Source organism: Epinephelus moara, chromosome 24, assembly GCF_006386435.1.
Source record: "Epinephelus moara isolate mb chromosome 24, YSFRI_EMoa_1.0, whole genome shotgun sequence".
NCBI lineage: Eukaryota > Metazoa > Chordata > Actinopteri > Perciformes > Serranidae > Epinephelus > Epinephelus moara.
In genome coordinates this window covers 24,201,976-24,218,076 of record NC_065529.1, presented here as the reverse complement: position 1 = coordinate 24,218,076, position 16,101 = coordinate 24,201,976, and the positions used below count along the sequence as shown (strand labels likewise).

Below are 16,101 nucleotides of genomic sequence, written 5' to 3'. Positions count from 1 at the left end.
TTAATCCTGTCATACAAATGTTGTTATCCAGTTGTTGCATAGGCACGCGCACAATGACGCTGAATAGTAAAAAAAAAAAAAAAAAAAAAAAAAAAGGACCTGAATTGATGTGTGTAGCGCATTTTACAAATGTACAAATGTGTCATTTTCTGCGAAAAGACCATAAATTAAATAAATAAATTAAAAAACAAATTATATACATATATATATATATATATAGAGAGAGAGAGAGAGAGAGAGAGAGAGCGAGAGAGAGCATAAAATGGAATATTAATAAAACATACAGAATAAAATGAAATTTCTAACAGAGATTAAAATTGTTTTTTCTAAACTTCCCTCTCTCCTCTATATAATTTTATTTTTTTTACAGCGTAGATGAAGAACCTTTGTATCCGATACAAATATGTTTACAAAATAAGTAATATTTCTATATTAAATCAAAAACTTTGACTCCAAAATTGTGAAAATTAGATAGCTGTTATCACAGGCACATTTACAGAAAAACTGATGACTGTGGGTTGTCATTACAATTAAAGAATATTAAATGCATATATTTAAAAAACAACTGAGAACATATTCTTACAGCTGTTACACACAACACACTATGATAATTATAATAATAATTGTTGGGGAGGTTGAAATGGAGACTTTCCTTTTTTTAGAACAGTGCTTCTCAAACTTTTTCTGCCATGCCTGCCCTCAGAAGCCAAAAGTCACCCATCCCACAATTAAAATTCTTTAAATTAATCATTACCAATAATTGGGTAAGCAGCTAATAGAAAGGGATCCATGTTGAATTTGAAGATACTGATGATAGCATCAACAAACCTTTATTTTCCCTACATAAATCACATTCATTCACATTTGTTTCACTCCATATTTTATCCCCTGGTCATCCACGTCCCACCTGCAGCAGTTCTATGCCCCCCAGGGAGTCCTGTCCCACAGTTTGAGAACCACTGTTTTAGAATAACACTGATGCATATAAAGTGTTTATGCTGCATAACAAGCTGGTGTAAATCAGCTTAAGTAGTTTCATGGGGCATCAGAGATGCTTCATTTCAAACGCACAGACATTGATGGACCACAGATCGAAGTCTCCAAAGCAATATAAAATACAGCTTGGGCTTTACTGTTGACACTGAAACAATCCTTAATAATAAAACCAATAACTCAATCAACAAGTAGGCCGCTCTGACAGTCACTGAAACATTATCTGGCTCACATTACTGCAACTCCATCACACCATATATCATAACAGATTAAATAACTGGGTATGAAGCAGCAGCTGTGTTCATTTATGTTTATAAAATCCTGGGCTTTCACTGTTTCCAAGTCAGGTGACACTACTAATACGTGTTTCAGATGTGAGAAGTCCATTACATATATTTGATAAATTTCATTAAAAGCCAGTCAGCATTAAAAGTTTATTTGCACACTGCCTTCAGAAAGACAAAGACAGCAAAATGTTTGTTTCAATTCTCTAAATAGGTTTTAATTCAAAGACTAAATAACAATAGATTTTAAAAGAAACCGACTGATCCCAAACATTTCAAAATCTGCACAGTTACTTGAGGAAACCAAGAAAATAAAAATAAATCTGATATATGCCAAGAATGCATAAACTAACATTTTCAAAGTAATTGAATTACTTCATAAACATCCCAATGGAAAGGGGGACGGGAGAAAAACGTAATTATACAATTTAAATTTAATCCATCAAAAGGTTTAAAATACAATATCAAATACCAATAATCATACCAGTCAATAACAGAAATGGGAGGACATGTTTTAAAGACATTTAAGACACTTCTATCATCCTAATAATTACAAAATGTACTCGTCTGTGAGATGAGTTTTGGATTCACCACAGGTTTCATTTGAGGATATCGTTTCAGAAAGCAAATTCTACAAAGCATTTGCTAGAGGGAGTGTATGTACTCCGATCTCAGTACTGTTAAATTTTACCATTTGTCAGCTGTTGAATCTGCCAATCAAAACCAGCTGATGTGTATTGAGTGGAAAGGCATCTGCTGCAGCCCAAAAATGATGATGAATGAGGAAAATTTATTGTGGGAGTTTTAAAATGAATTGTGGTCCCCTCTAATGATTTTGTGCATTGTAATAAATGAGGTGAATAGTCACTCATTGTGTTTTATATCTGCATTATTGTGGTCAATTTGTAGAGACTTGGTTTCCACCTTTTGGTGTTTTTATCTTGTACATCCACTGAGATTCAATTACAAAAAGCAAAAGTCCACATAAATGTACACTTTGCTATAAAATGAAAGAGGTAGAGACGATGCAAACATAACTTAGTCCAAAACACTTCAGGCTGCTGGTTAACTCCATTGGCACACATGGCAACAGTGTTGACAGTGTCCAATGTTGCTGGTGACAATACAAGAGGGTTACATGCTAATAAATTCAGCTTCATTTTTGGGCCGAGACAGACTAAATTTGGGTTACACAATCACTTAAAAGTGGTGAGAGGGGGAGGGTTATAGATTCCTCAAGTAAGAGTGTGAATCGACCAACAGAACACTAACCACACAGTGGGCTCATGATTTCAGCTCTATCCATCACACACACGCCCAGTATCTGACATAACAGTCATGAAGAGAAGCCCTAAACAAACATAACAGAAGACATCTGAGAAGAAACGCCTGGAGTATAATGTCACAGCTCCTGGAATGCCTTTGGTGATTCTTCAAATAATCAAATCGTATCATCACAGTCTGGAGGTAAATCTGTAAAACTGTCATTTATATTATCACCAAAAGAAGAACAGAAACATAAAGAAGAAAGTAGCACAAAGTTGCACCAGAGAACAGGTGGTCTCTCCACTGTGGTCACAGATCTTCTGCTTCTGCTCAAGTTAAAGTCCTTGCAGTGCGCTGCAGTTAGAACAGATGCTCACCTTCCTCTTAACCAAGAAATCACATGTCGACGCCCGCTCCAGTATGATTGGGTCTTTACTCGATAATGGCTCTTTGGGGGGCAGTCCCTGGCACACAACGTACTTCTCCAGGCCCAAAAGCAAACTGACCACTTCAGACACAGAGGTTAAGCGTGCTGGGTACTTGTCGTACAGCGGGTGGGTGGGGAGCAGCGGCTGCTTTTGGACGGTGACCTGATAGCAGAAGCCTGGGTCGATCAGCACCATGGTGTCGGTCAGGCTGGACTGTTTAGAGCACTGGATGAGCTGTAGCTGTGGGCCCTCCACCATGATGGCATACCATAGGATTGGCATTACAGAGGAGCGCAAAGAGTGTAGCAGTTTCATGAGCTGGTCTTCAATGTCCGCACCACTCCCAGATGGGTTATCAGCCAAACTGAAGATCTGTGTGATCTGCAGGGAGCAGCAGAGGGGAATTAAATATTCAAACGGGTTTTCATTATCTGTGACTATTCAGACAACTTAGCAGGACACTTACCATGGGCAACTCTTCTTCTTCCTCATCTTCTACTTCTTCTTCTTCGTCTTCCTCGTCATCTTCTTCAACATGCCTCTGAGCATCTCTGCCTGAGAGTGATTTCTCTGCATCCCATCTGTTTAGCTGGTCCTGGATTGAGAAGGGTGACCAAGTAATATTAGTCTAATGGAAGTTTGCAAATCTGTGACAACAAGAAGACATTTTTTATCTTGTCTCAGAAATGATTTCAAAAATTAGGTTTAGGATTTGACAAGGTTGTATTTAAGACCAAATGATTTTGTTTCTTTGCTCAATTGAACCTCACCAAACTGTCTTTATATTTCTGCCTTATTAGCACTCAAGAGATTGTACATGACACAAATACTAAAAGCAACATTTGTGCACTGTCAGTGTTTGCAATAGAACCAGGAGCCCTCTGCCTGCACACTACACTAAACATCATAAAAAATACAGCTTTGTATTTGCAAGAAGCAGTGGGGCATGTGGCAAGCATCACTTAACCGACATACAGATGACGGTGGATCAGATAAATTCAGAGCATGTGCACTACATTATTTTAAATCTAGTGTAGACCAAGAAGTTTATTTAAAAAAATCCAAATATGGCAAGGTAAACTTAGGGGAAATGTGTATATAAGTTATGCATAAAACATCTACACTGCAGAGTATTTACATCTGATTCACCCAGTGTAACCATATCGCTTTTCTACTTGTCTACATAGATAAGGCTAAAAAAAAGTGAGAAAAAAAGAAGCCACAGTAATATGTGACCACAATGACAAATTGAAGGACAGCCAAGAAGAGGCAGCTGACAAGGAGAGAGAACAAACTGCTTAGTAGTGATATGCATCCTTTATAAGAAGATCAAATTTACTTTTGGGGGTGGCCTGCTGCCAAGTAGTAAAGTACCATATAATTGTAACATCCCCAGTTTGACTTTGTGGCATGTTATACCCCTCTGTCTTTCCTCTCCTCATGCCTCCTGTCTCTACATACACTGTCAAACAGTCCATTACAGGCAAAATGCCCTCCAAATTAAAGAGCAGAGGACAGGGGGGAGAGGGACCATCCCAACTTAAGACAGGACAACAAAAATCAACACAAGCACACCCACAGCCAAAAGATTCATTACCCTTTATAGAACATAACAGTAAAGACTGCAATTACCATGGACTGGTTAAAAAAAACCTGGTCAAACTGAGTTGGAACCAAGCCTGGATTCATCACACTGAGTCACAGGCCAAAGAACAGCACGGCAACAGATACATAAGGAAGTGAACAAGTTGCCAAGAGCGTTTCGTGAAGGAAAGGGAAAACAGGAGGCCATTATGATACATGATCAGTCAGGTTTAGTGCTATTACAGAGTAACCAATCCCCAAAATTACCTTTTCCAGCTGAAAACCAATGTATATGGGTATTAGTAGAGTTATTGATAGATTCAGGTCCAAATTCTACATACTGTGTTTTGAATATGTAGAGGAACTGCCCTCTACTGGTTGAAACCTGGCTACTGCAATTGAATTTTGCTATTGGCTCATCTGGTTGCAGGTGACGTATTAGGTGGCAGCTTTCATCACCTACCAGCCCCTCTCCCTCCATTGCATGAAGCATGAAGCAGTGATTGTGTGTGTGTGTCTTACACCAGCACCTCCACTTCCCCTGCCTTGCATATGTCAATAGTTTTTTTACATTCCAGAGAATTTTTTTTAAATTTCCAGGGTAGAGGTACTAAAGCCAAATCTGTACTATCTGGCAGCAAAAATATGTACATTAGCCACAAATAAGTGCAACTATCTACAAAAGAGCTGTGGGATATTTTAAGCAAAAGGCTCCTAAACTTAGAAACACTACTACCAAGAGAGTGGCCTGAAAGAACAAAAAACGTACCATTTCAGAGTTGTTGTGGTTGGTGTGCGGATTTCTTTCAGGCAGTCCATTCTGCTGGCCAAAATCAAAATGATTCAACTGCTGAAAGACAAAAAGTTGACAATCTGTTTAGTGAGATGAGCCTTGGCTGACAAAAAACATGTAGGTGCAAATCTAATTCCAAACCTGCATAGTTGACGGGTTTCTCACATTCAGTTCATAGGTGTGTTTGCTACTGCTGGCAGGCTCAGGGGGCCAGTTCAGCTGCAACAATGACACATAAGCAACGTATGAAGAAAAAACAAATTCTTCCTTAACTTACCTGCAGGGAAAATGCTACTATGTTCAAAAACAAACTCACCATTGGTAAGTTACTGTCATCATCTTCATTGTCGGAGAAGTCAAAGCCAGATTGTTGTCCTTTGTTTCTCTTTAAACCTGACTTTCGACTGTACGTGTAGTGAGGTCTAGGCCTACCCGGCAGCAACGAGCTATCAGGCCCATAGTCACCTTGTCCCATCTGGAAAGGCAGCAAGTGTCTCTGCCAGATTGCGCAAAGACATATTTAAAATCCATGATTAAATCATTACCTGGAGTAAAGAACTAATTCATGAGGAATTGGTGTGGTGTTACCATTGCCTGTCTCTGACACTGACGAAGTCGACACTTCTGCCTCTTCTTGTTGCTGCCTCCGAACTTGGGTTTGTCTATGCAGAAATCACATGTGCCGCAGTCTTTCCTGCAGAGACAGGCTTTACACTCTCCACAGGATCGCCGCTTCCGCTTCTTATGCCACTGTAGACAAGTATGTAAGAAGAGAGAGATATTTTTTACATTTACTTCTACACTGACAGTGGAAAATTAATGTCAATTACAGATGACTTATACGGAGACAGAGATGGACTGCTGTACAATGCTGCCTCTGTTTATAGGTACAATATTACCACCTCCTCGTTTGTTGTGTGAAACTTATGACTCTTTATATGTGTCACTTTATATGGAAGATGCAGGGAAACGTTACACCGTCGAGTTGCTGTCAAATAGTTAGCTAGCTTTAAACCAGATGGGGACTGCTGGGCTAAAAACAGGCAGCGCCAACATGGTGCACTCTTGTGTGGTGCTGGGGTGTACAAATAGATGAGAAAGGGTAGTAGAATTGTTTTTCTCCAGAACATCATCATGAAATGAGATATTGGTGGGTTACAGCTGTGCAAAGATGGAACTGAAAACTGGGATCAAACGATTCATTTCAGGTAAGTAATGTCAGCTGAAAAATGTAAGTAACATACACAAAAGTGATAGTTTTCTTCAAATTGAAAATAATTCATTTGTTAGTTCTTTCCTTTCACAGCTGTTACCCACCTGTATCTTCTTGTATAACGTTACCAACACAGTTGAAATAGTAGTGCCGTTGGCGCTGCATGTGTTTTGCCCACAGGTAACTATGTGTAGTTTTGTTAGAGTGTGGGTCAGTCCCTCTTTTATTTATTGGTTTACTTTTATTGAACTGTGCAGGATGTAAGCTCTTCATGACTACCCGCTTCTTTAGCATTGTATTTTGTGTGAGGAGAGTGATGCTTTTGCTCCCCAGTGCTATGCACATGCGCCATGCATTTGTTTACAAACACCGGTTGCAAACGCTTCAGCGCTCACTCTGTTTCAGGATCGGCCTTGAACAGCACATGCACCACAGTACTGTTGTCAAACCGTTGCCAAATTAGTCACAAAGATTGCGAGGATGATATGAGAACAAAGCGAATATTCATTGCAGTGCTTTTTAACTTTGCTGAGCCACAGTGTAAACATTGGTTGCCTCTGGTTGTAAACACATACAGCCATATTCTCGCAAGAATATTTACATAGACACAGAACTAAATCTTGCCTGGGTCTTCGAATTCACACACTCCACTGAGTTCAAATTCGCTGGAGTGTAACAAATTGACAGTTCTGTCAGATTTCAGGCAAATCTACATGTTTTCAACCTAACACGGCCCTGTAATGGAGAAGAGGCTTTTCTGAAAATTCTTTTACAATGTGCTCTACATTTGGATGGCTTAGTGAGTGTACTACTAACAACCCTGCATAAAACTTAACATTCATCTTTAAACACTGTCAAGAACAAACAAAACAATGTTTGCCACTGCTATGAATAGTAAATATGGGTTATTGTTCCAACTAAAACTGTATAAACTGCAGCTAAAATACTGCAGATGTGGTCTGAGAAGTTGTTGTGATAGCTGTTTTACCACCAGGACAAGTTGTTACTCCTGGAATACACACACTAACTGATATGAATGAAGCTGACCACAGCTGTGGTTCTCTTTTTGGTTTATTTTGTGTCACTTTAGACAATCACGTCTGTACGACAGTGGGTTTAAAAAAAAAAAAAAATCTCACATCGTCATCATCGTCCGTTGACATGTCATCTTCGTCATCAAGGTCCACGTTGACTGAGAAGTTCTCTGTGTCGCTGCTTTTGAGACTTGGGTGCTGTGTGAATAAAACATAAATCAGTTAGAGTAGGGAAAAGGAATTGCAATAATATTGAGTATTGTGTGCTGATATTGAGAATTTGTTCTCAAATTACAAAGAAATTACCTGCGAGTCTGTAATTTCACTCTGTAAAATAAAAGTGTTGTTAGAGCTTGAAATGACCATCTGAACATTTGACATAACTAAAGTCTGACCCTGACTGTAATCATATAGAAAAACATAATGTTCTCTTTGACCCTACAGTAAGCACAGTAGAAACGTACATTTCAGAGGATTATACAAGTTTTTATTACCTGGAAACTCATGCTGTCATCAAATGTTTCAGGAATGTCATAAGGCCTCTGCGGCAGGAAGCCTCCACTTCCAGGTCCCTGATGGAAAGACAGAAAAAAGGCATGAATGCAAAAGTAACATAAACAAACAAAGAGCATCAAAATAAATGTGTACCCAGCAGCTTACCTTGCGAATGGGACATATACATTTGCGTTTTCGGCAAATGCGTTTCCGGGACTCTGGGCTCTGCAGTCCATGCTTACAGTTTGCACACTGCCCACAGTTCATTGTGTTGTTGCATCCCACACACTGTCCACAAGGAATCCACTACAGTTGACATTAACAAAGATGAAAAAACACAGGTTTGTTTAATTATTAATATCGATGTCTCGTCTGTGTTTTTTTCCTTTTTAACATTTTCATTCAGTATCCTGATTCTGGTAAATCAAAGAAATTTGTCAACTTTCACACTGTCAAAAGTGATTACATGTCCAGTCAGTTTCAGCAATGCAACTTTCTCACATAAACAAAACATTTACATATGTGAATTCTGTATCCATGGTTTAACTACTGTTAAAGTTCCCATTGGACCATATGCTAAAGTTTTGGCTAGTTCAGGTGGCTGAAATGCAGCTGTGTTTACAGACAGTAATTTACCTTTCTGAAACGAACCATCGGATGCTCTTTTGACTTTGAGGCCACTGAAATTAAAAAGAAAAACAATGTAGGATGAGTACCCCACCTCAGGTATTTATTTATTTTCAATTTCTAACGCAGACTCAAATACTGACATACCCCAACAGTTGGGACAGAAAGGCTTCTTTCTTTGTTTGTCGTACCATGTGCCTGTGAAGGAAACACCACATCTGGCACAGACCCTGTGGGGAAACATGATGATGCTCAGCCAATCTGCATATATCACGTGCAGCCAGACTAGCTTACCACAACAAACCACAGAGAAGCTCATATTACAACACACACAAAGTAGAGGGTGATACAGGAATGGATTTTCACTCCCATCTCATTTCCACATAAGAAATCCTGTCATGTCCCAATCCTGTGACAGCATAAAAACATAATTCTGTCCCATTCTAAATGAATGAAAATTGCATTTCGTCATATGAGAACTGCATATTTTTATATAAATCTATACATGTGCTATTAATTATACAGTATAGCATTATGCTGAAATTAGGGCTGCCCCCTAACAGTCACCAGACGTAAGTCGACCAGAAAGGTCATAAGTCAGCAAGATTTTATTGGTCGCTTAGTCGCAGAAAAAAACAACAACAAAAAAAAACATGAAACTCTATTAGGAATTTCTGTGAATATTCAGTCTGTAATAAATACAGAAAAGCTGATCATTTTAGTGCAGGGCTACCCAGAGCTTTACATCTGTCCCTCTGATGAGAGGCCTACACACTTATACACAGCGTCTTGAAGAAGATCAGCTCTGCACTCAGGATTTCAGGTAGACAGGCTATGATAACATCCTTATTAAAATTACTTAGCAACCTCGGACAAAACCTGCTGGCACGCTCTTGAAAGCTGGCACAGAAAAGGCACAAGAGTAGCAACCGGCACCTGACCTTGCATTTTCCTGGTGGTTAAAGACATGGCATGTGTACGGCCCCTAATTTCCAGGGCTGGGACCTGCATTTATTACACAGGTTAGTTAATAACATGTCGGGCAGGAAATCCAAAGTGTGGGATCATTTTGAGAAGGTGAAGGACGAACCCAAGGTGATATGTAAACTCATTCGTCGACTACAAACATGACGTATCATCTGAAACATGTCAGTAGCTACATGCCCATTAGCCACTTAGCACAATCATTACTGCTTTGCTGACAGTGTCATTAACAGGCGGCTCGCTCAGTGTGTGACGTGCACTTGTAGATAAAATATAGGCCTATATTAATGAAGGTTCGTTAGTACGGTTTTGTATTTCTCTGTAATGTAGCACAGCATTAACAGTGTTACTGATACTATTCTTTCTCACACCTTCAACTCAAACCATTGTGTTGCCACGCCCAAAATATATAACTTAATAATTACACTAATATCGATTAACCGCCCTAAATTACAACTATTGGTCGACTAGGAACATTTTTAGTCGGGGGCAGCCCTACTTGAAATAACTGATAACAAAACAGCTGAAACAGCAATGGGTTACATAGGCTACAGCAATATTTTAATAAATTCTTTTTCATATTTTCATTGTAATTTTCCTATCCCATATGTATGTTCTTGACTGTTGCAGTACTTTGCCTTTAGTTATATTTGCTGTTAATGTGTTTATTGTATGCACCAAACACCGAGGCAGATTATCTGTAGGGGAGAAGCTACTTGTTGATTTTGACTCTATCTGCTACAACCATGTGCCAACTAACTAGCGCTTTAAGTTCGTTAGCTCGATGCTAATACATAAAAGGAATTCCATTAACGCGCTAACGGAAATTAGCATCGCGATCGCGACAAAATTGTCTCAAACAATCCATCTGACTTCACGCGCTTCACAAAACGACACGCGTGCTCATACTTACAGGACTGCACTTCTTACACGCAGCTGAACCGAACGGGTAGCTGCTGATTTTCTTGGCATTGCTACCTCAATGTTGTTATTTTGATTCCCCTCGCTCCTGCTCACTGACTCTTCCCCACCCCCCGTCCAGTCCCAGTCACGTGAATAGTGACTTGACTCCCATCCCGCGGGAATGCCACAGGAATCCCATGACCCTTAGGTTTCCCAAAAAAAATGTCAGCCCCCAACACAGGTAGCTTGACTTCATTCTCTATTCAGGATGCCATTACGCCACTATATTTTTACATAGCAGATACCAGTGTGCAGCTACATTAACGCTCTGACTGTCACACATAGACACTTTAAATGATTAACATATGAACAGAAGTAATAATGGACTCACAGTGTGTTTTCCTCTGTCCTAACTTCTCCATTTATGGAAGGGAGCATTAACAGTCTGGATGATGAGGGAGCGGGAAGTTTAATTCTATCTTCAGTTGATGGATCCTCTCTGCGAGAAAATGCATTCTGAGTTCCTAGTTTACTGTGCGAGGAGAAACTTGACTGGTTGTATTGGAGATTTTTGGGCCCCTGATTGGGGGTGAGCCGGTGGTGGGAGTCTGGAGTGTCGGCCCCCTCTCCTCTCTCCATCCAACTGGACTCTGAGGAAGAACGCTCCCGGACCTTTTTCTAATTGATTGGACAGAGAGGAAAACTAATCGTAACACACACACACACACACACACACACACATCTTAATGTTGTAAGTTTTATGTGATAAAAGAGGCCAATACCTTTGCTCTGTGTCGGACTCTAACTGGTGGCGCTTCGCCTTCGTAGAATTTTCCTGACTTGTATTCAAAGTTTGACAAGTCAAGTACTCCCTCCAGCACCCCAGCCAGTTCTACTCGGCTTCTCAATCGATCACCCTGGGGACTGCAAAGACAAAATAAAAAACACATTTACAGCTGCTGAGAGCTGGAGGACAACCACTTAAAACAATATCATCCTGTTCTCATCCAATCCCACGCCTCTGCTTCAATTAAAGTTAGAAAATATAATTTTTTAATTTAAAGGAGGAGTATGTAGGACTTAGGAAAGGACATCTAGGAAATCTAGATGTGAGGTTGCAGATTATTATTTTTTTGTTTTTTGTTGGATGAATCAATTGGTTAGTTTATAAAATGTAAAATAAATAAATAAATTAACATCCATCACAAGTTCCTCAATCCCAAGGTGACACTGAATAAATTATAGCGTCTAACCCATTGAAAACTAAAATATATATATATAAAAAAATGTTTTTCCCTATTTGGCTGAAGACAAATTTCAACTACGGTGGATAATAAAGTTTTATCTAATCTAATCTAATATTCAACCTTCAATCATATAAAAGGAAAAAGAAGAAGCAAATATTTAGAATTTGGGCTCAGTCTAGGCTCTGAAATTTATTATTATCAATTCATTCTTAGTGGTCGCTTTGAACAGTTAATATTTTGAATTTTTTTGTCATATTGCCATGACCTGACACTAAACACTGAGTAAAAGGAGTGGCAGAAAGTAGTTTAAAAAAGTAGTAAAATCTCAACACTACCATTAATATTATTGACCACAAAGTAAATACATAATAAGTGTGTTCTGCCCCCTGAATTAAAAAACAACTCCACATTGGGATTTTTTGCATTTCTACTAGATAGTATTTACCTCATGTAATATACATCCTTCTGTCCTATGCTTGAACCTGAGCGCCGAACAACTTCTTTGCGTTTCCAGCCCTCTCCCAGTACTGGCCAGTCATCCCATCCTTCATCAGGATGTGTTCGCTTACGGCGGGGAAACTGAAGCCTGAATTTAAAAGAGAAAGTGGGAAGTATACATGTTAGAATCTTTATACCACATGGGAAAAACAGACTGCATGTAAAGCTATGCAACAAGATGTTAATATGCTAAGCTATGTTGCGTCATTGAGCTATTTAGTTTCAATAGTTTGACATAGGGTTGCCTTAGGTGGTCGCTAATTTATTTTTAAACTACCCATTGATAGTTTCTCTGAACACCAGTATTTAACCTCTAAGACACATACAATTATACCCAATTTCCCACCAAGCAGAAATAAACTTTAACACCCTTGCCTATGTACATCATTTTGCAACCATTCCCTTTCACCAAAACGCTATGCTTGCATGTGGACATGAAAATCTAAACCTGACCTTAAAGTTATACAAGTTCATTATCAGTTCATTATCAGACTACTGACTAAGATATAAGGGCTCTGCAGACAACCAGCACCTTATGACAGCATACTGCACTATTGTTACCACAAATTGGAGAAAATCATTAATCAACCTACTGGTAAATCTTTTTCCGCTCGCTGCCAGCCACGCTCTCACTCCTTTCACTTTCTCCTGCCAGGCTTTCTTCCTCTCCATCATTCCTACCAGTGCTAGTGACATCATCATCATCCTCCTCCAGCGGCTCAAACCAGTCAACAGGAGGTTCACCACCAGTGGCCTTAGCCTCCTCCTTTACTTCTGCTGAAGTTTCCTTTGCATCCTCCTTTGCTTCTCCTGGAGATTCCTTTGCCTCTCCTGGATCTTCCTTAGCTTCCTCCTTTGCTTCTCCTGCAGCATCCTTCTCCTCCTCCTTTGCTTCTCCTGGAGTTTCCTTCTCCTCCTCCTCCTTTGCTTCTTCTGGAGTTTCCTTTACAGGATCTGAGCCGAGGTCTTCCTGTGTTTCGAGACTTTCTACAGGTGCCACAGGCTCCTGTGCTGGTGGTGCCTCAGAGGTGTTTTCTGCTTCCCTGCTGTTCTTCTCTTCTCTCCTGTCTTCTGTGCTTTGTCCCACATCCTTTTCCACAGGCTCACTGCCAGGGACCGGGGTCTCAAGTGGTTCCTCGTTCATTGATGCACCAGTTTAGGCTACAAAGCGTTCAAAGTGTTTTCCTGGAAACAAATAAGATATCCTCTAGAGCTGAACTTGCATTCCATTTAAAGGGGTGTATTTCCACACTGGCCGTGGATGTAGCCACTTGACCTTGGCCACCGAGGTTTGGGCAGGCAAATGAACAGTCAGTATGGTTGGCAGCTGCAGTTTTTGTGACAGAACCTGTAAGAAGACGATGCTGTTTAGAAAGTGTACACACGCTGTATGTCCAGTACTGTATGCAACGTTAAGCTAGCTCGATGGTTTCGTTACTGTAAGGTAATGTTAGCCTCATACAACGAGCTGCTCAGACATCTGTCTTGAACTCAAAGGCAACGACTCAATGAGCAGGCATTTGAAGTTATGTATACTTAGCACAGCATGCCAACGTGTATGCATTGCAACCTAAAAAAGACGGATTGTAAATTGTGCCCCAATCTAGCTTTCACAAATATGGCTAACAATATATAGCTTCCATGTAGCCATGGTGAACCAGCTAGCACTGGGTTGCAGCAAGTGTTTTCCAGCAAACGAAACGTTAGCGACACAAGCTAGCCTCCACTGCTAAAGGTGCTGTTACTGCTGAAAGTGCTCTGTTATTGGCTTTTATTTCCTAACACATGAGGTTAGTTAAGCGACACACCACGTACCGTTAACACCAACAGCTGGAGTAGCAACACTGAAACTGAAAGCGGGAGTAACGTTAACGTTAGCTGCCGCTAGCTACATGGATCCACCGTGGTTTCTGTGCCCAAAATGTTCCTCTGAGTGAGAGCCGTCTATCGCTACCACTTTACAAATGTTTGCAGTCTGATTGGGCCAACTAAACACACACACCTTTGAGGTAATATTCCCCAGATTCTTGGCAATCTAGTCACCACAGGTAGCACTTCACTATATAAGGTAGAGCTAACGTAGCTAGCTTAGCGGTTAGCACAAACGGAAACGGTTGTAGGACCAAAGAAGGCTAGACAGCAAAGATGCAAATCCACCTCGCCCCACCTACACCAGGATCACACAACAATTAGCCACCCATAACCATAATATATTAATCCAGTATCAGTTTCTCTGTGACCCACAAGTAGGGATTTTATCACAATAATCCGAAATTTACCCTTTTATATATTTATCCACACCTGCGACTGATAATCACTAAACGTTATTGCGAACACCAGCGGTCAGGCCCTTTTTAGTATTTAAGTTATACACCCACTCAGTGAGGCAAACTGAATTTAATTCTTTATTTACTAATTTCAAACCGTAATCTAAACATTAACCATTTAATGCAAACAGGTTAGAGGGGACAAGTAAACTGATAAATAGCGGATATCACGCCAAAACGAGGCTCGCCCCATCAGCAGCCGGACGGGAGTGACTTCTCTCATCCCGTCTTCATCCTCTTCAACAGCACGCTTCATCTTTTGTCATTTAGCTGTGCTGCCTTCACGGCTGATTAGAAAGAAATGAGAGCGCACTCGACGGCTGGGACTTATGTGTTGTCTGTGGTGGATAACCCTGGGGTTGTCTTGACGGTGGATTTAACAATGCGTGATTTTACAGGACGCACAGTTTGGAAGCCATTATCTACCATTAAAATGAATGTGTGATATCGTATAGCCTGGCCCTTCATGTAAACAATATTGTATGCTTCTTCATTTAGTCCAAATCAAACGCACTCCCTGACCAAAATAAGCAGCTTTTAGTCTAAGGAGCGGGAATTTAGGAGGAACACTTAAAGGCAACAGTGCTTGTTACAAATGAAAACTTTGTTTTTGTCCGTTTTGTTTTGATAGAAATAGGTTATCTTACATTAATACTTTTCTGTTTAAAAAGATGTGCAACAGTACAAACACACGTTTGTATGAAATTATATATATTATTGCCATTCAGGCAATAAATAAGATATCCCTTTTATGCATGCATTATAGTGACCTCAGTCAAGATTTTTTTTTTCTTGAGTGTTTTATTCCTCTTTAGGCATGAAAAAGTAAATTATGAAGTTTTTTAAACATGCATTTTTTTTAAAGAGTTTTTCACATGTCCACTCAGTTGGACAGCATGTGTTTAAGTTTTCAACTGAAGAAATATGAACCAGATTCAAAAATGATATATATCGTGTGAAACCATACAAAAATATATTTTTAATGCTGTTAACTAGTGTGTTCACATATTTTAACATGTTCATATACTGTTCTATGCCTGTGCAAAAGGCATCCTGTACCTAATCCTCAATATACATTTTCTGCAAAAATAACAAAAGTATTGTCAAAATATTGTTTCTGTTACAAAAACTGCACATTGCACTCTAATAACATAAATCAATTGATTTACAGGTCAGAAAATCACTGATAATAAGGTATTTTCAAAAACAACAAAGTTGCAGTAATGATATTAATTGTTGTTGAAATATAGCCATTTTAGTGGACAGATGATTAATTGCAGTTTCCTCGCAGCATAAAATTAATACTTGGAAAATTTAGCAACAGTATTATTCCTTAGATGTTACTTGATAATGACAGATTTTTTTATTCACCAGTGTCTCCTATTATAGAAGGATTGGCAGGATATTCTTCAGCTACACAACATT

The 16,101-nt window shown here is 39.6% G+C and overlaps 1 protein-coding gene across 5 annotated transcripts; it reads right to left on the bottom strand.

Moving 5' to 3' along the window:
- Positions 1-374: 374 nt before the first annotated feature.
- Positions 375-14,467, bottom strand: mbd1b (methyl-CpG binding domain protein 1b). Of its 5 annotated transcripts, none has more exons than XM_050038500.1 (17): positions 14,165-14,467; positions 12,943-13,697; positions 12,297-12,437; positions 11,387-11,528; positions 10,996-11,282; positions 8,865-8,947; positions 8,727-8,770; positions 8,256-8,396; positions 8,090-8,167; positions 7,902-7,922; positions 7,701-7,793; positions 5,937-6,098; positions 5,665-5,844; positions 5,490-5,567; positions 5,325-5,402; positions 3,438-3,566; positions 375-3,352 (listed from the first exon to the last, which is right to left on the bottom strand). In XM_050038500.1, the coding sequence occupies exons 2-17, from the start codon at positions 13,491-13,493 to the stop codon at positions 2,879-2,881; spliced, it is 2,682 nt and encodes an 893-aa protein (XP_049894457.1). In that variant the 5' UTR covers positions 13,494-13,697; positions 14,165-14,467; the 3' UTR covers positions 375-2,878. The 5 variants fall into 5 exon arrangements, with proteins under 5 accessions (XP_049894457.1, XP_049894458.1, XP_049894459.1 ...); XM_050038501.1 differs by having other exon boundaries at positions 5,325-5,405; positions 5,665-5,823; XM_050038498.1 differs by having other exon boundaries at positions 377-3,352; positions 5,325-5,405; positions 14,165-14,466.
- Positions 14,468-16,101: the final 1,634 nt, after the last annotated feature.